This window comes from Brachyistius frenatus, unplaced genomic scaffold, assembly GCF_029030835.1.
Source record: "Brachyistius frenatus isolate BFR_SWC_R1_liver_20210118 unplaced genomic scaffold, ASM2903083v1 Contig_544, whole genome shotgun sequence".
Lineage (NCBI taxonomy): Eukaryota > Metazoa > Chordata > Actinopteri > Embiotocidae > Brachyistius > Brachyistius frenatus.
This window is the reverse complement of record NW_027211143.1, coordinates 47,551-74,704: the sequence shown is the minus strand read 5'-3', so window position 1 is coordinate 74,704 and position 27,154 is coordinate 47,551. Positions and strand designations below refer to the sequence as shown.

The 27,154-nt window shown below is 42.4% G+C and overlaps 2 protein-coding genes across 7 annotated transcripts; both read right to left on the bottom strand.

The window, feature by feature from the left end:
* Positions 1–1,459: 1,459 nt before the first annotated feature.
* On the bottom strand, positions 1,460–5,721 carry hsd17b8 (hydroxysteroid (17-beta) dehydrogenase 8). Its single transcript, XM_069688215.1, has 9 exons — positions 5,584–5,721; positions 4,344–4,546; positions 4,150–4,266; positions 3,640–3,735; positions 2,941–3,026; positions 2,706–2,790; positions 2,227–2,269; positions 1,738–1,812; positions 1,460–1,637 (listed from the first exon to the last, which is right to left on the bottom strand). Exons 1-9 carry the CDS (start codon positions 5,627–5,629, stop codon positions 1,618–1,620), a joined length of 771 nt encoding a protein of 256 aa, XP_069544316.1. The 5' UTR covers positions 5,630–5,721; the 3' UTR covers positions 1,460–1,617.
* A 946-nt stretch (positions 5,722–6,667) lies between these two features.
* Positions 6,668–17,950, bottom strand: brd2a (bromodomain containing 2a). 6 transcript variants are annotated; one of them, XM_069688222.1, is made up of 12 exons: positions 17,799–17,950; positions 12,254–12,554; positions 11,936–12,073; positions 11,687–11,837; positions 11,323–11,522; positions 10,635–11,210; positions 10,223–10,351; positions 9,938–10,129; positions 9,580–9,845; positions 9,062–9,381; positions 8,834–8,962; positions 6,668–8,742 (listed from the first exon to the last, which is right to left on the bottom strand). In XM_069688222.1, exons 2-12 carry the CDS (start codon positions 12,527–12,529, stop codon positions 8,615–8,617), a joined length of 2,505 nt encoding a protein of 834 aa, XP_069544323.1. In that variant the 5' UTR covers positions 12,530–12,554; positions 17,799–17,950; the 3' UTR covers positions 6,668–8,614. The 6 variants fall into 6 exon arrangements, with proteins under 6 accessions (XP_069544323.1, XP_069544321.1, XP_069544325.1 ...); XM_069688220.1 differs by lacking the exon at positions 17,799–17,950 and adding an exon at positions 15,826–17,792; XM_069688224.1 differs by lacking the exon at positions 17,799–17,950 and adding an exon at positions 15,826–17,792 and having other exon boundaries at positions 6,668–8,739.
* Positions 17,951–27,154: the final 9,204 nt, after the last annotated feature.

Here is a 27,154-nt window from a genome sequence, read left to right as displayed (position 1 = left end):
CTAAAATATGATTAAAAAGTCATACTATAGCATGTCGTCTAAAATATGATCAAAAAGTCATACTATAGCATGTCGTCTAAAATATGATTAAAAAGTCATACTATAGTATGTCGTCTAAAATATGATTAAAAAGTCATACTATAGTATGTCGTCTAAAATATGATCAAAAAGTCATACTATAGCATGTCGTCTAAAATATGATTAAAAAGTCATACTATAGCATGTCGTCTAAAATATGATTAAAAAGTCATACTATAGCATGTCGTCTAAAATATGATTAAAAAGTCATACTATAGCATGTCGTCTAAAATATGATTAAAAAGTCATACTATAGCATGTCGTCTAAAATATGATTAAAAAGTCATACTATAGCATGTCGTCTAAAATATGATTAAAAAGTCATACTATAGCATGTCGTCTAAAATATGATTAAAAAGTCATACTATAGTATGTCGTCTAAAATATGATTAAAAAGTCATACTATAGTATGTCGTCTAAAATATGATTAAAAAGTCATACTATAGCATGTCGTCTAAAATATGATTAAAAAGTCATACTATAGCATGTCGTCTAAAATATGATTAAAAAGTCATACTATAGCATGTCGTCTAAAATATGATTAAAAAGTCATACTATAGCATGTCGTCTAAAATATGATTAAAAAGTCATACTATAGCATGTCGTCTAAAATATGATTAAAAAGTCATACTATAGCATGTCGTCTAAAATATGATTAAAAAGTCATACTATAGCATGTCGTCTAAAATATGATTAAAAAGTCATACTATAGCATGTCGTCTAAAATATGATTAAAAAGTCATACTATAGCATGTCGTCTAAAATATGATTAAAAAGTCATACTATAGCATGTCGTCTAAAATATGATTAAAAAGTCATACTATAGCATGTCGTCTAAAATATGATTAAAAAGTCATACTATAGCATGTCGTCTAAAATATGATTAAAAAGTCATACTATAGCATGTCGTCTAAAATATGATTAAAAAGTCATACTATAGCATGTCGTCTAAAATATGATTAAAAAGTCATACTATAGCATGTCGTCTAAAATATGATTAAAAAGTCATACTATAGCATGTCGTCTAAAATATGATTAAAAAGTCATACTATAGCATGTCGTCTAAAATATGATTAAAAAGTCATACTATAGTATGTCGTCTAAAATATGATTAAAAAGTCATACTATAGCATGTCGTCTAAAATATGATTAAAAAGTCATACTATAGCATGTCGTCTAAAATATGATTAAAAAGTCATACTATAGCATGTCGTCTAAAATATGATTAAAAAGTCATACTATAGTATGTCGTCTAAAATATGATTAAAAAGTCATACTATAGCATGTCGTCTAAAATATGATTAAAAAGTCATACTATAGTATGTCGTTCATATTTTGAACGCCAATTTTGAGATTCAAATGAAACTTTCTGTACAAAAACTTTACATTCACATGTTTATTTGTGCAAAAAGTGGCGTCACAGTACAAAACAAAACAACAGTCATGATCCAGGTGATGATTACGGTAGAGTCATGAGAATTAACTCTTCATTAGATAATAGCCTCCCATTGGTCTCCAGTAGTGCGACAGACAGCTGGTTTAACCAATGAAAAGTCCACCTGACGAAGAATAACACACGATGTACCGAATGTCCTTTAAATGTGAGATACATTTTTGAATATATAAGATGAATAGAAGATTAGTTGGAGTCTACTGTACCCGTCACTTCGATGCTCGCTCCTGTGACATATCGAGAGTCATCTGATGCGAGGAAGGCACAGACGTCGGCGACCTCTAGAGGACAGAGAGAGACAGGTCAGCTTCACGTCAGCAAACATGCACACCAGATCCTGTCACCTCATCTCAACGCAGAGTACAAAAACTGAAGAAACACACCATTTCAGAGTGGAGCAGCACATATACTGAATCAAAAAACAACACTGAAGTTAGCTTCCGATTCGGCACTGAAGGGAAACGTTAAGGGAAATCTTTCTTGCAGCTTTGAGCCACTCATTGTCCGTTTTTTGCACCTTTTAATGTGGTTAAAGCATCTTCGACGTTTTCCATGAAGCCTGAAACACATTTTCTGTTTTAGGAAAACTTCATTCTATTTCCCTTAACTTTTCCCTTAAGTGCCGAATCGGAAGCATCGTGAATAAAAACACAGTGAAAGTAAATCAGCGATGTTGCACACGAGTCTTCACTGACCGGCAGCCTCGCCCATTCTCCCCAGAGGAACCAAGGACTTCATCTGAAACACAAGCAGAAATATGAAAGTTATTTAGTTAATTAAATGTATCTGTAAGTGTGTAAATGTCTTTTAATTTGAAAGTTTTTTGGGTTTTTTTTTTTAAACAATGTAACTGTATTAAAGCTTTTAAAAAAAGAAAAGTAATTTTACATTTTATTTGGACTTAGAGTTTTGCTTTTCTGCCTTACATCATAATTTGTGTCTGAAATTCTCAGACTTTCATTTAAACGGCGTCTCGTCACGAGTGAAAGTCCTCAAAGGAATATTCATAGTTTCATAAACTACATGGGGATGATGATGACAGATGAAGTGTCACTCAATCTGTGTGTGTGTGTGTGTGTGTGTGTGTGTGTGTGTGTGTGTGTGTGTGTGTGTGTGTGTGTGTGTGTGTGTGTGTGTGTGTGTGTGTGTGTGTGTGTGTGTGTGTGTGTTGTACCTTGCTAATAACCTTCTCTGGCACTTTGTCGGTCATTGGAGTCGATATGAAACCTGGCAGCACGCAGTTGCACCGAATCCCAAACCTGGAGGGAGAGAACGAGGAGAGTGTGTGTGTGTGTGTGTGTGTGTGTGTGTGTGTGTGTGTGTGTGTGTGTGTGTGTGTGTGTGTGTGTGTGTGTGTGTGTGTGTGTGTGTGTGTCTCTCTCTCTCGATGGGCGTCGGCTTCCTCTCACCTGCTGAGCTCTTTGGCAGCGGTCCTTGTTAAACCCTGCACGCCCGCTTTAGAGGCGGCGTAGTTTACCTGTCCGATGTTTCCCACCTGCAGACATCGTCCACACACACACACACACACACACACACACACACACACACACACACACACACTTTTTTTTTTTTTTTAGCTTTTACAGCAATTTTAGGATGAAACAGAAGCCCGTGATGTACGTTACACTTTGATAAATGTTGAACAGAAATCTTTCTGCGCTGTGATTTAACCTTCAGCTTCATTAGTTTGGAGTCAAATTGAAACAGCTGCAGCTCCTGAACCACAACGACTGAAAAGAAAACCAACAGTTTCCTGTGAAAGCGTCAGAAAGACTTCAGGTGAGACAGAAACTGAGCAGCAGCTCTGTGACATCAGTAAAAAATGAAAAAAATCAATTTCAGTATAAATAACGTCCTTTAAATTTGATGAAAATATTGCAAAACACTCAAAAGTTATCTGTCAGCATTTTGTTTCTGCAGCTGATGAGACACACGAGATCCATCAGAGTTCACGTCCTGGTTCACTGCAGTCAAATCAGTGTTTGTCACAGAGTTTCTGCATCTCAGCTACAAACTGTCGCTTCAAACTCCACAGAAGAGAAACTAACAATCAGATACTCGCTGTTCTTTCCCCGAAACAGAAGACAATATTCCTGCCGGTACTTCACCTTTCCCACGATGCTGCCCACAGTGACGATGGATCCTTTGGGCGCTCCGCAGGAAACCAGAGCCTGAGCGACAGCCTGGGTGACCAAGAACGAACCCTGAGGGAGACGCAGGAGGACGGACGATGAAAGGAAGCCTTCGTCCTGGGACGTCATTCAACATTCAGCGCTGACTTTAAGCAGAAATTCAGGATGATGAAGGACTTTTATAAAGCAGCAGGAAATATTTGATCTCTGAGCTGCTTTTTAGTTTGATACAGATTTAAACTGTTTGAACTGGAGGGAAGCCGTTAAAAACAGGCAGCTAACAGAACAGATGAAGGAGGGAGAAGTGGAACAAAACAAATACTTTTCAAAATGCAAAAATAGATACAGATGATCACGATAATCCCGGGATTTCCAGGCTGAACTCTCTCCTTGTGTTTGGTTGTTTACATCATTCAGACTCTGGAGGTTCTGTCTGAAACAGGTTAGAGATGGAGAGGAGGCTGACCAGGCGTCAGAGCGGCCCACCTTCAGGTTGACCTGGATGACTTTGTCGAAGTGCTCCTCCTCCATGTTGAGCAGGAAGTCGTCCTGAGTGACGCCTGCTGCGTTCACACACACCGAGGGAGGCTGAAAGTAACGAGTCTGCAGAAGAGACGAGGACGTTTCAAAGAAAAGGAAGAAAACGTGCAACGCTCCCGGCAGGCCGGCGGTTTTCACACCTGTATGCTCGTCACCAGCTTCTTTACACTCTCTTTGGACGACACGTCCACCACAGCCGCCATGTGCACCTGCCCTCTGAGGTCCCTCGGCAGACTCCCTAGCGTCTCATTGGCCGAGTCCTCGGTGATGTCAGCGACCACCACGGAGGCGCCTTCGGAGGCGAAACGCTGGCACACCGCCCGGCCGATCCCACTGCCTCCTCCTGGTGAGAGGAGAGAAGGAGGTCAGAGAGGAGAGAAGGAGGTCAGAGAGGAGAGAAGGAGGTCAGAGAGGAGAGAAGGAGGTCAGAGAGGAAAGAAGGAGGTCAGAGAGGAGAGATCTCGACCAAAACACTGCAGCTAGACGCACGTGTTTCGGAGGGAACTCAGAGGGAGACTGTGTGTGATATATTTAATAAGAACAAGGAGAATAACAGAGAACAGACTAACAAACAGGGCGGACCACCGCTTTATCAATATTTATCATTTTAAATTAAGTCTAATGGTCTATTTTGTGTACTTTCTGCTTCCCTACAAACCAAAACTACAAAACATCCAACAAAAGACAAATGCTGGTGCTTTATCATTTACATAACAGCTGCAGTTAATCAATTAATCAATAAAAGAACAAATAATTATTGTTCAGTAATTATTTTTATTTTTTTATTTATTAATCTTTTTTGGGATATAAGAAACAAAAACTGTGAACATTAAATTGATAAGCACTTAATGTTTCTGTGTATTAATGATTTTAAAGTGAATATCTTTGTGTTTTTGGACTGTTGGAGGAGAAACGAGACGATTTGAATTCTTCAATTTAGTCATTTTATAGATGCAACTATTATTCCAGTTGGTAACAGATAGAGTGATTAATAATTAGAAATATTTGTAAATTACAGATATAATTAGTGTTCCATATGATTACAGTCAAAGTAACAAAGGACGTTAAAGTCATTATATTTAGCCCGGATCCAGGTCACACGTGGTTTTATTTTAAGGTCACAAATCCAGACAAACATTTAACCTGCTGCAGCTAAAAGCAGAGTTTATAAATCAGCGTTGAGTGGAAAAAAAAAACTTTAAACTTCACGAGTTCAGGTTTGCACATTAACTGAGGTTAACTAGTTTAAATGTGGCTCAGCCGTGATTTAGAAAAGCGTTAAAAAACAATATCTTGCAAAAAATAAACAGCCTCCCGACAACCATTATATGTTTATCTATTTAAAAGCACAGAATAATGTGGAGTGAAATGTAAACTGACCTGTGACGAGGGTCAACCTTGATGTGAGCCTCGCAGCAGCCGCCATGATGGTTTTAGTGTTGTTGTAGTTCTCCAGTTTGTCCACAGGGGGGCAACAACGACCATCGATTCTGCTTCTGACTTCCGGTGCATGAAAACGGAAGCCAGAAGAAGATTCATTTAAAAACCTATTTTAGATAATAAACACGACAATATCAAAGGGAAAATTTATATTTAACCGTTCGCCAAACCTTCTGGGTAATAAACAGTCGGAATGAACCCCGGTTTGTCGCCTCTCTTTACATATTAATTACGAACGACGTGCAACTAGGCTGGATTTAGCTAACAAAAAGACAAACCTCGTCCTTAGCGGGTATAAAAAAAAACGTCTCTAAATGATTAATGTTGACCCAACATCGTAACACTTGCAGCTGCGAACATCCCCAGTTACAGAGCGTCATCTCATCTGTGAACGGTTCCGTTTTATTTTGGAATTTTCACCGGAAGTGAAGCCTTATGTTATTTCCTCGAACTTTACAGTAGTGGTGCAGTTCGCCGCTGTGTCCGCTAGAGGGCAGTCGAACACTCAATTCTAAAGACACTGATGCAGACTGTTAAAACTTATCAGTTAAATGGCAGAAATCGGTGTTGATTGAATCTGTGGCGTAAATAATTTATTTAACAGGTTGAACTGAATAGAAATACCGAGTGTGATGACAAAGTATGAGTTTAAAGTTGTTAACTACACTTCTGTATTATGTATTAATGTAGTTTACGGTCAATCTACAAGGTTTATTACATTTTTGACAATCGGTTGTTGATGCATGGGTGAGTTGTGACAAGTGATGGCATGTTCCTTCCTGGGAACGACCTGCTACAACGTGGGACCTGAACAGGTTATAAAGCAGTACTGGACAGCTGGACAAAAGACAAACTAAAAATATCACCTCAACCTCAAAGGATTGGATTAGTAAAGTGTTCATTTTAATTCATTTTTGTAAACGGGGGATGCCCCTCTTTTCAAGCAGTGCTCATGTAAATCATGTTGTACGAGTATTTTCCTGAAATTACATATTCTGACAATAAAACGTCCCCACAGTCGGCGTAAAGGTGAACATGTCTCGGTTTATTTATGTACAGATGTTCAGATGAAATGGAGTCGAGTACAGAGGCATTTAGATTTCCGACACACTTCAGAAGAGTAAGACTGACAACTGGACTATTTCATCCTAAAATAGGAGCTGAAAAAAAGTTTTAAAAAAATGAAAAGAAAAACCTTTGCAGGACAAATAAATCAAAATCTGAAGGAAAACCAAAAACATGCTGAAAGATTGAGCTTGTAAAATATGTACACTTCTACAATCCTCACAGTTCGTCTGTGCACATCAACTTCTTTAAAACCTTTTGCTTTCCGTATTATGAGAAGCGCTTCCTTTCAAATTCCTCCTAAATAAATTATTTTACTCCAACCTTAAGTCACACCGGCTTTTAAAAACAAGAAAAACACCTTACCTAAAAAAAAAAAAAAAAAGATCACAAGTATTTAGTAGTACCACCAAAAGAAAAAAAAAACAGTGCAGTGTTATTACTCACAACATTAAATGATCTTTTGTCTACTGGATCAAAAATTCAATGAGCCACCTCCACCAACCAAAAAAGACTGTTTACCTGCTAAAGTGGCAAAAATCTCTGGAGAACTTCTCCACCGGGTGTTTCCAACATTTTTAATCACACAAATACGTCGACTTACTCTCAAACAAAATGAATACAGAAGATAAAAGTTTGAGCTGCCGTCGATCTTGAAGGCCAAATTTTGCTTCGTTTTCCAACTTCAATCAAATACTGAACGTAAAAAGATGTTTTTTTTCCTTCTAACTTGTCGCCTGATGTTTTGTGACTGAAAGTCAAACGGACCCGAACACCAAAAAGAAATCAGAAGAACCAAGATGTTATTTGGACACGGGTGAGTGGACAAGACACGTCCTCACAATTTATTGGTCACAAGAAGAAGAAGAAGAAGAAGAAGAAGAAGGAGGAGGGGAAAAAAAAAAATGTTTACAGAGAAATGGATGAAAAAGAACAGCCGACACGGGAACAGAAATAGTCACGTAGAAACTATGTCGCACTTCTGTACAGCGGCCGCCCCTCTGGAGCAGCGACACGAGGACGCGGGGACGAAGTCGGACATGTGTTGGTCAGCTCCTCTGTATTGCATGCAGTCTGTTTCCTACTGAACCCAAAAGGTGCTTCTGCGTGCAGACCCATTTTCAACGCCTGCGTCAAAACCATGAGGAACTTTCACAAGGCTGCACAGTGCCGGAAAACACACACACACACACACACACACACACACACACACACACACACACACACACACACACACACACACACACACACACACACACACACACACACACACACACACACACACACACACACACACACACGTCCCCCCCACCTCCCCGCACTCAAAAAGAAACTAAACAAAAACTTAAACACAACTCTGCCCACGCCAGTTCTTTTGTTCCCACAATGAGGGAATAAATTAGCTCCATAAAATGCTTCTTTATAAAAGAAATATCGTTATTTATAACTGTACACCTGATCTATACAGCATAAAGACGAGCAGCACGGTAAGAAGGGACCGTTATCTCCAGAAATGAGAGCGATTCTGGCACTAGCACCCTTTAATCCCTCCAACCTGCGCGTCCGTCTTGTCCTCGTCTTGCAGGAGATGGAGCGTCCCTCGCTCCACCCAGCGACGCCGGTCCTCCGGAGAACGGCAGGACTTCCTCCATCCTCAAGGCTCCTTCAGTCTCCGGGACGGGATGGATGAGCTGAGTGCAGGGAAAACCCCATCTCTCCCTCCGTCTCTACCTCCGTCTCTCTCCGTCTCTCCGTCTGTCTCTCCGTCTGTCTCTCCGTCTCGTCGTCGGACCGGTTCCGATCCGTCCTGCGGCGTCCGTCTGCTTCAGTTCAGTCCACTTGCCGGGAAGAGAAACACCCGGGGGTCAAATCACACGACCCTTTTCATATGGAAACGGTCGGCCTCTCAGCCGGAGTCCGAGTCGCTGGTGTCCGAGGATGAGGATGAAGAGGATGAAGACGAGGAGTCCGATGAGGAGCTGCTGGCGCTGAGTCGTGACGGCTGGGTGTGCGTCTCTGCGGCAGGTTTCTCTGCTGGGGAGAACGAAAACACAACATCAGGACCTGAAATCTCAACATCTGGACTCGTCTAAACTTTAATATGAAAAGTAGAACTGGGACGTACGTTTGGTCTTCGGAGGTTTCTTCCCGGAGTTCAGCTGCCCGCTGACGTCGATCAGCCGTCTCTCCAGCTCCATCTGCTTCTCCAGAGCGAGTTCCTCCCGAGATTTGCCGGCACTGTTCTTTTTATTTGCTGCTTGCAGACAGGAAACGGCATCAGTGAGACGGCGGTACTTTAACACAGCCGATGGTCCAACACGCGTTTTGAGTACAAGTTGTCGTCTCCACTCACCGTACGGCTTTCGAGGTTTCTTCCTCAGACACGTCATGACGTATCTCTCCAGCTCCCTCAGCGTCGACGGCTTCAGCGTCTCGAAGTCGATCTCGATCTCCTCGGGGTTTGTGTCCCGGAGCGACGGCTCGCGCGACTGGATGATGTAGACGACGCGGCCGAGCTTCTCGCCAGGCAGCTTGTTGATGTCCAGGCTGAGCTGCCGCTTCTCGTCGTACGACATCGGCGACGTCTCTTCCTCCTCGTCCGAGTCGAAGTGACTCACGATGGGTTCGTGGACCGGCGGCGGCACGCTGAACGTCATGGCGGCCTTTTTGGACCTGAGAGGAGACGGAGAGCGTTGAAAGATGATTCTAATCACATTGTAGGACTTCCATGAATAACTGATTTGTATTTTAAACTTCAGCACTATTTCTGTTTTCTTTTTAAACCTGAAGTTGTCTGATTTGATCTCCATTCATACACGTCACTGCACATACTGTCAGTTCCTACTCTGTCCAGCAGGTGTCAGCACTCACTTGCTCTTGTTGTTTTTCTTGCTGGGAGCCTTCTTGATGGGAACCACGGGGCAGCTCACTGCTGCTCGGTTGCTCTTGGGTTTTGGGGTCTTGGTGATTTTGGGGGCTTTGGGCGGCTTGACGGGCGGAGGCTCTTCCTCTATCCTCCGATGCTTCTCCTTCTCGACCTTCTTCTTCTTCTTCTTGTCTTTCTTCTCTTTCTTCTTCTTGGGTTTGACGATGGGGCCCTGGGAGAGCGCGGTGAGCTGCTCGTGTACGGCTTTAAGCTGAACGGGGAGAGAAAAGCAGAAAGCAACATCAGCACTTTTACGTTTGTGCCACAGCATCTTGGTGTGTCTGCACACGGTGGAGAACAAACCTGTTCCTGCAGCTCGGCCAGCCGGTTGGCTCTCTCCTCCTCGGAGTCTGAGCTGGGGCTGCTCTCGCTCTCCTCGCTTTCGCTGCTGAGCTCACTCTCAGACGACGATGACGAGGAGGAGGAAGAAGAGGAGGAGCTGGCCGGCGCCGGAGGCTCGTCTGGCATCTTAGCAAAGCAGAACTCGAACACATCCTGGATGGAGAGAAGAGGATGTGAGTGAAGCAGCAAGCAAAGAGGATGATTTGAGGAAGAGGAGGGCGAGAGGAAGGAGCTGTAGAAATGTACCTGGAGTTTTCTGGCCATGGCCACCACATCATGGTCGGGGGGGTTGTACTTGTAGCAGTTGGAGAACATCAGCCTCACGTCGGCGGAGAACTGCTGGGAGTCGCGGTACTCTCTGCTGTCCATCTTCCGCTGAACAAGAAGAGATTTCAGACAAATAAATTAAACAACTTCTTTTCTTCCTCTGTTGTTAAATTCACATTCAGCTCAGTCTCCATCAAAGAAAATGGATCCAATAAGAAAAGTGCCCCCTTTGGTTTTTAAAACTGCATAGAGGCCATACATGAATAAAAATGATATCACAAATAATAAGTCACAGCTTTGGCCTGTTCTCCTTCTTAAGTTCGGTGCAGCTGGACTTGACAACAGATCCCAGCCTGCTCGTCTGATGTGTTGCGTCTCTCAGACTAAGTACCTTGATGGTGCTGAGGTCCATGGGCTGCTTGATGATGTCGTGGTAGTCGTGCAGGCCGAGCGACGTGGCGTCGACGGGCTTGTAGAACGGCCAGGCGTACGCCGCGTGCTTCTTGGACAGCAGCTCCTTCAGGACGCCGCTGCAGTAGCGCAGCTGCGGGCTCAGCTTGCTGCGGCGCACCGGCGGCGGCAGGATGGAGTCCGGCAAGTCTTTCTTCGGAGGTTTGATGGGCCGTCCGCTCACTCCTCTCCGGCTCGCCGCGGCTTTGCTACCCATGATCATTGCTCCGCGGCCCATCCCCATGCTCATCCCCATGCCCATGCCCATGCCCATCCCCATCCCCATGCCCATGCCCTGGCCCTGGCCCAGGCCCAGGCCGTGGCCGTGGCCGTGGCCGTGGCCTTGGGTCATCCCCAGGCTGGAGTTGTGGTCCACCCCCAGAGAGGTGAGGGTGAGCGGGGAGTCGTGCCCTCCTCCCAACCCGAGGCTTATCCCACTGACGCCCATGGTGCTCATAATGGGCATGGCCACAGTGGTCGGGGTGGTCGTGTCCGCTTTCCGCTTCACACCTTTTTTCTGTGTTTCAAGAGGAGGGAGGGGGGGATGACGGTCAGAGACAGCTGTTTTCTTCTGTCAGTCAAAACTCTTCACCACATAAACACACAACATGTCGAGTGTGAACCGTTACCTTGGCTGTGGGCTGTGTGGGAGGCAGCCCCGTGATGGTGGGGATGCTCTGTTCAGTAGGAAGCATGTGGGTCATGCTCTTGGTCAAAAGTGTCTGTGGGGGGGTGGAGAGGATGGGGTCGGGGGTTTCCGGGGTGGGAGGAGAGTACACCGACTGGGAGACAGCCGGGACTTGATGAGCTGTCGTCACTCCTCCAGAGACTGGGAGAACGGAGGAGAGGAGGCGGAGTCAGAAAAGTCAATAAAATGATTGCCGTGCGTACAAGCGTATGCATCATATGCATGAAGAGAGAGAGTGTGTGTGTGTGTGTGTGTGTGTGTGTGTGTGTGTGTGTGTGTGTGTGTGTGTGTGTGTGTTTACTCACGTGCATTATTTCGGCCTTTCCTGCCGGGTTTGACTGGTTTGCTCCGCGGAGGAGGAGGAGGCAGCTCCAACTCGTCCTGCGGCATCTGAGCCACCTTCTGCAGGAAGGCCTTCTCCAGAGACTGGGCCATCAGCACGATGTCGTCTGTCGGCTGCGAGGGAGGACGGACGGACAAAATGATTACAACCACACAAAGATCCAGGTACATTTAGATTTTTAGAAGCCTGTTTTGTAAGACGTGATGCTCACCTTGTTATAAATGTAACAATTGGTGAACATGGTGTTGAAGTCCTGCATGCATTCACTGGCACTGCGGTAGTAGTTGTTCTCTAATCTCCTCTTGATACTGCCCATGTCCATGGGAGTTTTAATGATCTTGTGATAGTCCTGGAGAGAGAGAGAGACACTCTCAGGACAAGAAACAAATGGCCACGACATCCAGAAAAATAGAAATTTCAATCAGCTGTTTTAGTGTCACCCTCTAACCCTGAGCAATGAAACAGCGTTTCTAGAGAAAAGGACGGTCCTTATTTGTTCTGCAGGTAATTTCCTGACTTTCACACTCACAGGCAGGCTGAGCTTATGAGCATCCACGGGTTCATGGAAGGGCCAGGCGAAGTGGTGCCTCCACAGAGACTTGAGCAGGACTTTCTGTAGGAACTGGAGTTGATTGGTCATCCTCCCCTGCCGGCTGGGGTCTCTCACCAGCGGCTGCGGGGGTCCCGACTGCATCATCTGACTGAGGGGCAGCCCGGGACTCTCGAAGCCCTCGTACAGCAGCGAAGGTTTCCGGATGCGTTTTCCAGCTGAGCCAGAGCCCTGGTCCATCGAGACTCCCAGCATGCCAACCTCAACCCCAACATGGGAGCTGGAGAGAGCACAGTTAAAAAAAAAAAAAAAAAACACCATGAGCTATTTTGGCATCGACAGAATGATGCATGGATCAACATTTGGTAACTGTACATAATTACTTGTCTCCCATGCTGGACATGGTTTGCTCTTCACCGCCATAAAAATCATGAATTTTCTGACTTGACATAAACAGCCTAACATTTTTTTGTTATATTAATATAACATCAGCACTAGCAGGAGATAAATACTACATTTTTTAATTATGCATCCAAAAAGCTACAATAAAGACTGTCCATAAAAAAACAGCGTGACACCTTCTCACCTTCCACCAAAGGGAGGCTATCATGGACCGAAACACAATTCTACTTTTTTTGTTTTATGTCGACATGCTACTTCTGGTTAAATCATTAAAATACAGATAAACTGAAGGTATCCGTCTCCCACTATTCGCAGACAATGAATAAATCCTCGGATTAATATTAAAACCCATCATCTTCTTATGTCATCCGGACATAGCCGTGTTCCCTTGTTGGCACACACTGCACGTTATCCTATCAAACTCAATTAATGCTGCTTACCGTGCTGCACATTCACAGGCATACAGTCTAGAATAAATCCTTCCTAAGACACGCGAGAGTCCGTCACACATTCTGTACGTTACGCAGCGATCACTCATCAGGCTGACTTAGAGAATCCTCCCACCAAAGCAGCAGTCAGGGAGAACAGCCACTTCCTCTTTACACCAGCTCACCAATCACACAGACTCAAACTCCCCTCCACACCCCCCAATGTTAAAAAAAGAAAAGGAAAAACTCTCCCAAAGGATTGTGGGTGGAGTTTCAACTGCCATGCTCAGTAGTGACTAGACTAGTCGAGAGGTTTCACAACAACAAATGCCCATAAGATGGATAGAAATTTACAAGATTGTCAGAAACTTATTTACTACGAGTCAATCATTACCTGTGATAATGATTTCAGGGTTTTAAAGGCAACGCCGAGTGTTTACCACGTTGAATAAATTCAGTTGTCACATAATTAGTGACACTGGAGCTTTTCTACAGGCCATGCAAGCAAGAGACTTACTATGCAGGATGAGATAGGCTGATGTTGGTCTGCCCTATAAAAGCAGGAATGTAGCTGCACTGGCTGAAATCGGCAAATACAGTAGGCGTTCCCGACAACCTCTCCATTACGGCAGCCACTGATCAATACCACAGAAAAAATATATATAACCTGTTTGTTTATGAAATGAGTACCAAAGAATATGCAACACCAAGAGTCTTTGTAAAAACCCACTTGTTGACCTGACTTACCAGTGTGCCTCTACATGCATCTTTAATCACATCCACAGGTGCAAACCGCAAAACAATACCCTCACTCCTGTCTTAACACGAGAGCTGCAATCAGCCAAGTGTGACAGCAGCAGGCCATCAAGTAAGTAAAAAGGCCGTCACTGGTTTTACACACATCCTGTGCAATTTACACTTCCTGAGTGCTGCCAGTGAACGATGCTTAAAACTGCAACGCTGCAGTTTGCATGTCCATTTTAATACCTCACAAGCACTTGATTGAATTGAAACACCCTGCTTGAATGGCCGTTTATTGCTTGAGCTGAATTGCTGCAGTGCCACAAATGTCCTAGTGATGTCTGCACTCTACCCAGCTGCTTACAGCCGGTGGTGGACTGACATCCTTTGTGCTGTATCTGCAATGAAATCAATTGCTTTTAACTGAAAAATTAAAAGGACTGCTGCTTTTGATGTCAGCGAACACGCGTGTCCAACATTAACTCACCATAGACCATCTCCACCAGCTTACTGACATTTTACCTGCAAAACAAAACTTGTTCCAAAAGCAATAGGAGGCATTAAGGTGCTGCATCACAACATACTGTTAAACAGTTGTCTGCTGTCCGTTTGTTGGAAGTTGCTTGTCCTCCGTTAATCTAAAAGGGAAGCACCAAATAGGTTTGTTTTCTTGGAGTTGCCCTTGAGGTAACTGATGTAAATAGGTGTATAACATGTTGTATTGTGTATTAATTTAACACCTATAACCTGGTGTTGGACCAAACCAATCAAGCATAATTGATAGTTTGAGCAAAATTGAGAATTTAGCTTAATATGCAAAATATTTGGAACCGGGTTCAAAGCTAGAAATGTAATAAATACAAACCGTCTTGAATGATACAACTTCTCGAAACACATTTGATAGTTAGTGTACTTTATTATTAAAAAGAAAAATAATCATGTACATGATATTAACAACACTAAACAAAAAAATGTTTTAAGGTATTAGCTGTAAAATCGGATCAACAGATTGGGGGAAAAAATTTATTTGTATTCTGTAAAAAGAAACAAAAAAGAAAGCAAGAAACTAAAGTACATTAAAAACCTAAATTAACTCGTGCGACAGTATAAGCTGCTCCCTTGTCTGGGTTGAGCGCCGTAACCAGGCAACCAAACTGAACCGCCCAACACACGTCGATAACCGGACCTTCAACAGGAGCATTTTCACATGGACCACTCAGGTCACGAAATTTAAAATAACCCCCCGACTGTGCCCGGGCTGTCCCATAGATACATCAATTACTGCTGTTGCAAATTGCACGGAAGCTGCGTTAGCCGTTGTGCTACAGCGCTGCTACAAGTCGTTGTACCGGTGATCACAACAACCCCTGACCGTCACATGGCTACAACAACAACAACCGGCGGAACGAGCGGAAACCGCGGTGGTCCTCTGACATGTATTTTAACGCATTTGCAACAACACTAATCTGGAATAAGTAATGTCCACTATGGTCTGTAAGCCCACCAACATCCACGATACGGCGATACGGTATTGCGGTCATTCTGGCATGCCTTAAGCCAGAAAACTAAACTAAATACTGCACAAACAAGGCGCACGGCTCTCGGTCAGCTGTTGACCCGCTATCACGTCTGTGAACCGTGAAGCTAATGCTAGCAGCGCTAACACCAACTGCCAGGCAGCGGGAGAGCGGGGCCAACTGCAGAGGCGCTCCGAAGATGGCGCCGGCGTCGCGCAATCAACAGTCGCAGCTTGTTAGAAGGCACAAAAACATTGTGTTTCCTCTTTATGGAAGTCGCTTCTCGTCTCTACCGACGTGATACGCTTCTTCCTGCGGCAAACTCAGCATCCATCGCCCTCTTCCAACCGTATTACTGTAAGCAGGCGGCCAGTATCGATATTTTTGAAACAAATCGCGAGAATTGTTTAAAAAAAATAATCCCTTCGATGGAAAGCTGAGAGGCAGTTTTACCGGTAGATACCTGTCAAGGAGCGGGTTAACAGCCATATCCATCAGGATGGATCCGGATTCTGTTTTTAGCTAGGCTCAAACCAGGCTCCGTCTCTGCTCGTCAGTTTTCTCCGCTCCCCTCCACGATGAACTTCCGATAATCTGCTTCGTTGAAATGGCGACTATGCGACTACACCCGGTTTTTTATAGACCGAGCGTTCACCCTATTGGATGGCCCGCCTCACGGCGTCCCCGCCCTTCGAGTTTCTATTCGCTGTTTGGAATGTCCATCAAAGTCACCACACCCCTACACACTGAGACGCTACTGACAATCTTTCGGGACAACCTATTCGCACGTTTCTTCTGTCAATCAACGCGCTTGCATAAGACTATAGGTCCACGCTGTTCAGTATTATATATATGCTGCCTGTAACCGGCTCCGCCATATAATCCTCCGCAAAAAAAATAGGGCAACGAAACCACCCTGCTCCGTATCATATTACATTACGTCAACATGTGCAAGGCGGCGACGGGGATTGGTTAAAAAGGCGGTAACGCGGGCTTCCAGGGTGAATACTAAGACGCCTATTGGTTCTTCCATTCGGTCACGCGCACCCCCGAAGAGCCAAGAGCCTCTCCCCACGCGCTCTCTACTTACCAGAATATCCGCATTTCTGTCTTTCGGAAGAGGCGCACAGCCGCCATCTTTAAGCACGGTGACACTCAGGATTATAACCAAATTACTCACCAGAAATAAGACAAAACCTCAAGCAAAACATGCGAAACGCTTAATATTTCGATGACAAAACACAAGTGAAGTGAGCAGCCATCATTTACTGCAGACAAAAGGCCACCATGTGAGAACAAAGCCAGTCAAACGAGGCCTCCGCGGCCCTCACGTACAACAGATCAAGGCAAAAAAAAAAAAGTAATATATATATATATATCGCTGAAACTGTAGACTCTATTCACTTGAACGAACAATAACAGCAACGAAAAATAATAACCACAAGTAGCAAGGTCACAGGAGCAGCCGACGACCCTGAATGACGCGGCAGTTTTCAGCCTCCATCAGATCAAAGGACCGAGACAACCTGATCATCACTACCAATAAAAGATAAAGGCGCTTTAAACACAACGTGGGCTTTTACAAGACAAATACCAACCTCACCCTGCAAAAGACAAAACTCCCAAATTATAATAACACACTTGCAGAATTACCAATTCTGTAAACGTGCATCTTAATCTCCAAAAGAAAAAACGCCCGAAACTCGACAAAACAACCAAACAAAATGGATCCCAACCAGCAGCGCCCATCCCCCACACCAAGGTTACACATTCCCCACAATGTCACTCAAATAAACGATTGAAAGTCAAACTAAACCGATACAATATTGAATATTACTTAAGTTTTTATAACCTGGCACAGAAAAAAAAAAAAAACACACACAAAAAAAACAACAAATTAACACTTTACGATTCAAAAAGTTAAATTCTCCAAAACAAAAATAAATATTTTCAAAGTACAACATCAAAGTCTGGATTTTAAAGCAAATACAAATGGCGACTGGTAAATCCCAAAATAACGCGAAACCTTTCTTCAAATAATCTTCTTGTCTTCCAGCTCGATACTTTTTAACCAACACATTTCCCTCAAACATGTCCGCCTCCCCCCCTCCCCCTTCTTCCCTGAGCAGGGTGGGGGAGGGGAGTCATGTGACGAGATAAACCTGAGCGCATTGCTCATCAAACTTGAACACGTGGCATTTCGCATTTAAAAAAAAAAAAAAGACGCAATAAAACGGATCCACGGCGCGTCCCTTCCCACCGAAACACTTCCTCCACTTCCATATTGTGATATGTGTGAAGTATTAGGCTCAGATTTGGGGATAAAATTGGCCAAATATCCAAACAAAGGACAGAGTTTCCGTTGGATTTGGCTCGCTCCGATTGGTCAGCATTGATCACGTGACAACAAACAAAAAAAACAAAAAAAAGATTTACTCGTTTTTGAATGTGCTCTTTCCCAAACTTTCTCACTTGTAATCCGTTCGTGATCGCAATAATCCTTCACAGCTCGCGTGTCTCTGTTTGTCTCAAAGGGGACAAAAACGTCTGTTTTCTCTAGATGACGTCTGCTGTCGATCTGGGGTCTGTCTGTGGCAACGTAAAGCATTGCGCATGCGTTCATGCCATGAAGACGCATGGCCAACAATGCAGTGGGAGGTAAAGAGGCTGATCCGGGAGCAGTTTTTCCATATGATAAATGCTGAATATTTGAGTGTTCGCTGGAAAGGAGGAGGGATTCGGCTGCAGGAGAACTGACGAGCGTTAGCTTCCAGATTAAAACAGGAAGAGGGGATATCCACAGGCCTCAGGTTTTCTGCACCATGCTTTTTGGCGGTGGTGCAGTGGTTAGCACTGTCACCTCACAGCAAAAAAAAAAAAGGTTCCGGGTTCGAATCCGGTCCTGGGCCTTTCTGTGCGGAGTTTGCATGTTCTCCCTGTGCTTGCGTGGGTTCTCTCCGGGTTCTCCGGCTTCCTCCCATCATCCAAAAACATGCACCTCAGGTCAGGTTACCTGGCGCCGCGCTAGTGGCAGCCTGCTGCAGCATCTCCCCCCTGAGAGCCCCCCTGCTGTAGTAAAGAAATTTCCCCTCGGGGATTAATAAAGTGTATAAAATTAAAAATTAAAAAAAAATTAAAAAATTTTAAGTTAAATGGGCGTTTCAGAATAAAATAATTGTATTTGTTGGGATCCTTGTATTACCACTGATCTGTCTATCAGATTAATCACGAACCATCTTTCTCTCCTATAATAAATTCATTTATGCTTCTTAACTTTGTCTCTGTCCCTTTTTAAGTTCCTTTAAATTCATTGAATCTCTTTACAATAGGCTACTGTTTGTTTTAAGGCATTAAATAAACTGAGTTGCCTTTGTGTTTGTGAAAACCTACAACCTGTGAGTTGTCCATAAGTAATTAACAATCAAAGATTAATTCAAACACACAAACAGAGGGACATTGTGGCATGACCGTCCTTCAGTCATTAGGAGGAAATAAATCAGCTGTTAAAAGACAGGTTTATACATATGATAATGTAATATCACAGCATACGTTAATTAATTTGAGGATATCTGCAATTGCATGGTTAATAGTCATATTTCTAATTGTAGATATCCAAAATTGCATTTTTAAAAGTCATAATATATTTTGGATATTAAAAATTACATTACAGCTATCTGAAATCTGACTATGACTGATGATTAATTTGTAGGTATCTGAAATTGAAGTTATTCCTGGCAAGATATCCAGAATGTTCTTTCCTGGGAACCATAAATGAAACTGGATATCTGAAAGTTAAATCGCAATTCTTGTGAATGGCAAAAGATAAATCATTTATCGAAGGAAGAATGATGTGACATGACAGTTGGTTTGGATATCTTCAATGTCTTGAAATATTTATTTTGACTTGGAAGAACTGAATCTGTGCGAGGTTATATATTTACTCCAGCTATTAAATGTCAAAACAGCCCCTTACACATTTAAAGGACTTTTAGATATCTTAAATTAAATTGTATCTACACAATCAAAATTGTAGAAATACAGTTTCGTCCAGTTTCGTGCTATTGTATGCATCTTTAATTACCACTATGACAAATAAGAATATATTTTTGCCCTGGAGAAATGCTGTTATTGTCCTAATATAATTTAAAGTGTATGACAGACAGAAATAGGATTCTGTAGTGATTTTTTTCCTCTTGGTTTTGCATTTTAAATGTCACTTAGGTTGTCAGGCTCATGTCTTAATCCACAGCCACAAGCTCAGAAGATCTTGGATTCTGTTGTATTTATTAAAAGACGGTGTTACAGATTCCCTGTGATGATCCAAAATTTACAAAACTATGATACGGTCAACAACTGTCCATAATGACTAAAATGACAAATTAAAACAAACAACGGCAAAAAAACATGAATATAATTCATTCAGTAACATATAATTATCAATATCTTATTCAAACACATTTGATTTATCCTTTTTAAACCAAACAACAAATTGTTATTGCAAACACTGATTATTGGGAGTCACAGTCATCACCGTGGAGGCCATGATTAAAGGGGCTTCTCCAGGTTCAGTTAAATTGAACAGTTTGCTGTAATGTTACTGCATTTTGTGGGGAAACAGACTCAGAGTTGAAAATCCAGAAGCAGCCATGTAGGCAGGGGAGCTGGAGGGAGGGAGGGGTTGGAGGATTACATCAGAATCAGCCTCCTCTGACTCATCAGCCCTGCTTTCTCTCTCTCTCTCTCTCTCTCTCTCACACACACACACACACACACACACACACACACACACACACACACACACACACACACACACACACACACACACACACACACACACACACACACACACACACACACACTCCCTCTGTATTCCCCCTTCTCTTCCCAGCGTTCGGCTGCATCATCTCGTCACATGATGACAATCAGTCCAGAAAGAGTTGCCAAGGAAGCCCTCTCCTTCACAACGCCTGGATCCTGAGTCAACCAGTAAACTGGTTAAATGTTGACAGTCAAACTGCAGGCTCACACATCAGATGGGTTTAATGCTGTTTGCATAACCCTGTTGTAAACAGACTGCAGCCAAATAAATGTTGTCTGAGCGGCGCGTATTTTGTGTGGTTGCCGTGACTCTGCTTCATTCCATTCACTCGTTTTGGCTGACAAGCCTTCCTTAGCAACCACGGTTCCTTTGACGGCTGATTGAAGCAGCAGTGTTTGGATACAGAAGGACGCTGTGAGTTTAACGTTCCTGTTGACTAGTGTTGTTGTGTTGTCTTGAACATCACCTTCTTCTGAAAAGTCGTCCGTTGTAAACAGACTTTCGTGTCAGCCACGCACTTTCTCCCATGATCTGTTTTCATAAAATTGTTTTGTACGTGGAATCACAGTATTTGGCACTCGCATGCCGATCTTTCCATTCCCAGCTATTTTCATCTGCATCCTACTGAGTTATTGTTTTCTCCACAAAGCCTGTGCTTTCCATTGTACTGTGTCAATACTGCACATGCCACACATTTGGTCTTTTTCCACTTTCCCAACATAACAATATCAAATCTTTCCTCAGAGTAAAATCACATTTTGACCCTTGTCCAACAAGCACTGCAGCAGTATGACTGAATTTGTAGCATAAGCAGCTCTACTTGGTGCCAAGCTTGTAGCAGTCCTTGACACCCGGTTACACTTAAATTAAACTTGTTTCCATTTGCAGAACAGTTTCCAGTGCTGCGTTACAAATCATCCAGAAAAAGGCTTTTTTAAGATCAGTGCATTCCTTTTTACTGCTCGTACGCCATCACATTTCTATTGTCATTATAAACATGATGGTTTTCTGTCAGCATTTTATAAGTGACGACCTGAAACCCATAACAACAGCTGCCTTATCATGCAGTCTTCATGCAAAAGGAGTTGTAAATGTGTTTTTTCACTTCATTATACTCTCAAAGAGGGGAGCAGGGAGGTGAGTGATTTCCATCTGAAAGGACCTTGAGTTTCTCTTCCAGAAGGTCACCTGGGTGGAGACAAAGAAGAGCAAATGTTACCGACACTGGGACCAACGTATCTGTAAAATTAACTTTTCTAAGTATGCGATTCACATTTAGTGTAAACAGCAAGGTGCACCTCACAAACCAGCCACAGGACGGGAAAAGCCAAATGCAGGCACAGATAAAATCAACAAAGATGATCACCAACAAGAAATGAGATTAAGATTACCATGCTCCCTAATCCCACTGTAATCTCTTCTGAGCATATGTCTCTGAGCTTTTGTAGTTTTGTTAGCCGGGTGTAGCCGTGATGTTGCCGTTTTTACTATTTAAGGTCAAAAGAGAAAGAATGAAAAAAGGACAGAGACACAAGGAAGCCCAAGACAGCGAGGATAAAGAAGGAGAGGACTGTGCTTGTGAGTCAGTCAGAACTAACAGCCGGGCTCAGGTGTGAAACTCTGGTTTGTCGTCCCATTGTGCCTCTTCTCACCCGCCCGGTTCACAATGTAGTGGAGAATCTTTGAAAGTCTCCAATGACTGTTTCTGGTGGAAAGTTTCTTTCACCTTGACTGGTTTACTTCTGCAGCGAATGTAAGATGATGCTGGAGAGGAGCGACTGATCTCTGCACATATTTGGATTTTATTTTCCAAACATTGTGGACAAATTGTTTAGTGCCTTCCTTCATGCTCAACTAATTCGATGCTAGTTTATGACTTTAAGTCTGAGGAAACTTTCAAACGCTTGCATTTGCTGCACATGACTCCTTCCATCACTTGTTGTGTTATTTAGGGTTTGACAAGCCACAAAACATTTAATCACTAAAAGTGAAAAGGTATTAAACCAGATTTTGTTACATATAAAACATTACAATGAAGTTTGAATCTCTAATTAAACAAAATTAACTACAACTACAACTATCTTTTAGGAGTGAGACATTAATGTTCCAATTTGATTTGATTTTTTATCTTTTTCTCAGACTCTAAATCAGGTTACATATTGCTCTCAATGTACATGCACAGAAACAAATATAAATAGACATATATACATCTAAATAAAAACATTAATAAAATGGAGGAGAATAGAGAATAAATAATATAATATAGAAGAAGAGAATCATTGAATATGAAGCGACTCTTCGTAGGATGAGTGTCTTTAAGCCAAAATATGAACCAGGTGCACCAACCCTGCTATTGATTGGATCAGGATTTAACAGACAGTGTGGTATCCTGCTTCCCAGAACAAAAGATGATCTGAAACCTTGTCCTGGAAATAAGATTGCTTTTAATTATGGATGATCTTGATTGGGAGTTAACTGCCCAGGAGGGATACAGTATGGGGTTACATTACAGTGATCATCTAATATGGTACTATGAGAAAAAAAAAAAAAAAAAATCTGTGTAACATCCTAAAGTCAGTGGTAAAATACCAGACTCGAAGCTCCATTAGTTTAAACTCCATCACTGTTTCTAAGTGCCATCTGTTGACCACTCCGGGTTACTACATGTCATGGTATTAACATGTGTTGTGTTTAGTCGCCATCTGGTGGTCACAAAGTGGAATTTCCCAATAAACTAAGGAAATTGGGGTTTTACAGCACATTACGTGTAATTTGTTTGTTCCGTGCAGTTTTTCCAAATTATGTAACAGTTGATTTAGTTATTGGTGAACTGTTATGTAGCCACTGTGTTCTGTGTGGTATAATACGATTGTACTCCAAGGCAGGGGAATGAGTGGTAGATTATAGTACGATCAATCAATTAATCAAACAATTTATTTTCTATATAGCCCCTTTAAACAAATCAAATATAAGTGAGAAAAATGGATCAGAGACTAATGTATGCCAAAACAACCACACAAAAAAGTATATTAAATAAGACAAAAATTATATGATTTAAAAAAAATTAAATAATAGCACACCAAAAAGTAAGTAAAATGTTTATAAAATAAAATTGACTATGATGTGAGCATATCTTAGTGTAGAGTGACCAGCCAACAATATGTTTGTGTGGGATGTGGGACAATGTGGGACTGGTTAGAGGTATAGTCCACAATTTTGATATGTCAATCCAATTTAGAAAATGAACACACACAATATGCTATATGCAGGTCACAGGTGAGGGAATAACAAATATATATATAACTGAAATCCCACACTTAATGAATACAGTATAATAAGTTAAAGTTTTACAGGAAATTGTTTTACAAAAGCCATATTTCAGAAAGGTGCCTGCAGCGTTAAAAACTAGAGCCATTCAAAATATGTCTAGATGTCTCAATATGTGGGCCAAAGGAAAGGAGAGAAAAATGCTGTGCGGTCCCACATAAAGTTAGACACCTGCTCACCCTTTCTTAGTTTGTGATGCATAATACTGACAACCTGTACCTGTTCACAAGGCAACAAAATGCTCCTGATTTGCTAGATAACACACAAACAACAGTGTCGTCACATGAAAACAAGGCAGGCGAACAGTCCTGAGCAGCAGCTGCTCCATTATATTTTCATTTTGGGTCTTTGGGAACAACAATTAATGTGTTTGAACTAAACTTACCCTCAAATCAGTTACGTTACGTTGTGTTTTGTTTGTGTTATGTTACGTTATGTTACGTATTTTTGATCAATACAGTACATTCAGTGCTTTTGATTAGTTTCTTTTTTATACCACTCGAGGGCACTGCAGGTCTATCATTCATAACTTTTGCCAGGACTTACTTGGCAGCCAGTTGCCAGTTGCTCGTTCACCAGATCGAGGAGTTCCGGGAAATCACATGGTGGCCTGGCTTCATGATTTAAAAAAAAAAGAAAAGAAAAAGAAATGCCTGAGATAAGCACTTGGGGTGCTGCTGGTCTTTTAATGATCTCCATCACAACTCTGTCGTCGTAAATGACGTCACCCTTCCCGTTGTCCTGGTGTGACCTTGAACTCTGAATCCTCTCTGTTTATTAGACAGTGTGGCGGTGACTGACCGCCCTGTATCTCAAATTCAACTGTGTGTATTTCCTCTTGGACAGACAACATAATGAAATGTCACCATTTAAAATAAACAGATCTTGTGCAGTATGTTTATGACAATACTGTTTCAGTAATCAGTGGAGATTACAGCTCTGTCAATGCGCCCATTCCTGCCTCAGCTGGTTTTGGTGTACCTCCATGTGGCTCTGTGGTATCACCAATAACTCACTTCTTTGAACTTACATGATTGTGGTTACGTCGGCTCTGATCTGCACAAACCAGATCACAAAACCTGTCATGCTGCTCGAAGGCCTGAAAACACGATCACGTCATTTCTGTTTCGTTGCGCTCACTAGATGTCAGTCAAGACCAGTGACTCCAGGCGGTGCTGCTGAGTCCTTTCTGAGAATTCCCCACTTTTCTCTAACCGAACCGAACCGCTGACAGCTTCCCAGAAATCACGTGGCTTTTGATAAGAGTGCCCAAACACAACCAACTGCGGCGCTGTTACTCTGCCTGAAGGTTTTTATATCAACTGCGAACTCACAAAACTGAAGCGGTTGCAATTGTCATTGCTCTTTCCCCAGGGGAAGTTAGGGGATTCACGCAGAGAAGAAGGGAGTTTACCTGCCAATAAAACAATACAAATGACTGCACAGTGGAGGTATGCAGTGACTATTCACCCTCACAAAACAATACGTCCAAATTATCGGCATGGGACTCACCAGAATTAATGCACATTGTTGTTTCAGACTTTATATTAAAGTGTGTTATTCTATTCTATTCTATTCTATTCTATTCTATTCTATTCTATTCTATTCTATTCTATTCTATTCTATCTCATGTTTCAAGCCTCTGTTAAACAAAATTAAATGAGGTGCGGAAATGATGCCACACTGATGTCATTTCTGTTGTGTGTCGTGCTGCATTGCTTCTTTCATTACTTTTGATTTAGAGAAGAGAAGAGAAGTGAGCATTAATACAGTGAGATGACTCAGCAGTCTAACAGTCGTGTGTCGATTACTGTAAGAAGCAACTAAAGTGTTTGAGGGCCAGAAAATAAAAGTGTACAGGCTTCAAGTTTTACAAACTCTTCAGAGTCTGTTGCAGACCTGCCCTCATTCAGAGAGGCCTGTTTTCATGACTCATTAACTGAAGCAGGGGAGCAGAGACATTTTGCAGGATAGCTGGCGTTGCAATGAGAAGACAGTGAACTCTTCTCCTGCACCAGTTTACTATTAATAACACAAATAAGTATTTGGCGATCTTGTATGTGGATGCTGCTTTATCCTGGGGTGCACATATAAATTATATTTGAAGGTACAACAAGGCATCTATTTTCAACCTATAATCCATAGAGTTACGCAGTATGGAGTCAGTGCATGGTGCAAAAAACTTAAAACTGGATCAGCTTTTGCCCTCAAACAGAAGATTTAGAGTCCTCGTTTAATCATCCGTCTGTCACTGTTTAATCACAGTTTGAGTGTGGAAGAGTGTTCCTTTGTGGATGAAGCACTTTATGTGACAGGAAGTGATGAAATTAAACCACTTATTGGTATTCGGTGCTTGTATTTGTAATGTCTGATGTAATATATGTTGTAGTTTTTGTTTTGTCTGATGGGTTAAATGTTATGTGTTTGGTATTTATGTGAAACAGTGTGCAGGTTGGGATGCAAGACACATTTCAGAAGAATATTCTGCCAATAAAGAGACATCAGATCAAATTAAAATGAAAATCAATTACAAAATCGGTGTGATTGAAAAGTATAAAAGAGTTGAAGTGGTCACGCCATCGGTCACAAGACTACGGGTGTGTCTGTGGTTTGTCAGCTGCTGCACTCACGACACAGTAAAAGAAAGCGAAAGAGAGCCGAGAGGGGAGTTTCCAGCTTGGCAGCTTGGTGCACCGGTATGGTGCAGAACTGGTTGAACAAAAGCTTCACGGCACACAGGCATGTCCAAAGACACACACACACACACACACGCACACACACACAGACAGGATAAACAAAGTGATGTTTCAGATTACACATTTTAATATTACATCATAGTGATAGAGGACCAGGGCCATCTTTTATTTGCATTTTCAAGCTTTTGTTGCACGGTGTCGGCCATTTTGTGCTTTGGTATTGAAGGTGTCGGCCTGAAATGGCGGCGGTCTGCCCTCCCACCTTTTGTGACCCGCAGGTGGGACATGACTGCTGATGGGGATGCTGCCAAGTTCAAAGATGAATCACTGTGCCCGATAGGAAAACTTGAATCTCCGAACTGTCAGGTGTGTTTTTAACGCTCAGAAGCAGCTTCACATTTTAGTAGTTTGTCCAGGTAATAAAATAAAAAAAGGGGTTAATCAGCACTAACAGTCAAACAGGACCACAAGTTACTCTCAGAGGAGCATCATCCTTCAGTTACAATATGAAAATAAATTTAAAGTAGGGAGAAAAATATGACAGGAACATGTACAGAACAGGTTATGTAGGTCGAGTACCACATACTGTTGTTTTAGTGTTGTTTCCTGCTGCGCAGTTTAAGATATAAGAAAAGAAAACTAATGTGAACAAAACCCTCTCAGAATTTTAAAATATGGCTATAAGAAACCGGGACAACCTGTCTGCGGCACTTCCGTCGCCATTTTGTGGATGACAACAGAGACAGACAGAAGTCTTGATAAAATGGCGACAAAACTGCTGCCTAAACTGAGGCCGATCTTTGTCGATAGAGGGTGTTGGTGTTTTGACAGAATGCTGTGTGTCTTCAGTGTTTATGACTTACATCATCAGGCAGCTTTCCAAAAAGCCTCACCGATAAAAGAAAGAAGTGCTGATAGTCAGGGGACTTTCCAGGTCAGCTAAAACAATA

Coding starts and splice junctions, on each gene's coding strand:
- hsd17b8 (XM_069688215.1), bottom strand. CDS start 5,629: ATGGCGGCTGCTGCGAGGCTCACATCAAGGTTGACCCTCGTCACAG. Junction 2,791..2,940: donor GCTGCCAAAGAGCTCAGCAG/GTGAGAGGAAGC, acceptor CTCTCCCTCCAG/GTTTGGGATTCGGTGCAACT. Junction 1,813..2,226: donor GAGAATGGGCGAGGCTGCCG/GTCAGTGAAGAC, acceptor TCTGTCCTCTAG/AGGTCGCCGACGTCTGTGCC.
- brd2a (XM_069688218.1), bottom strand. CDS start 12,725: ATGTCAAGTCAGAAAATTCATGATTTTTATGGCGGTGAAGAGCAAACC. Junction 12,074..12,253: donor CTCATAAGCTCAGCCTGCCT/GTGAGTGTGAAA, acceptor CTCTCTCTCCAG/GACTATCACAAGATCATTAA. Junction 9,382..9,579: donor AAGAAAAACAACAAGAGCAA/GTGAGTGCTGAC, acceptor GTCTCCTCTCAG/GTCCAAAAAGGCCGCCATGA.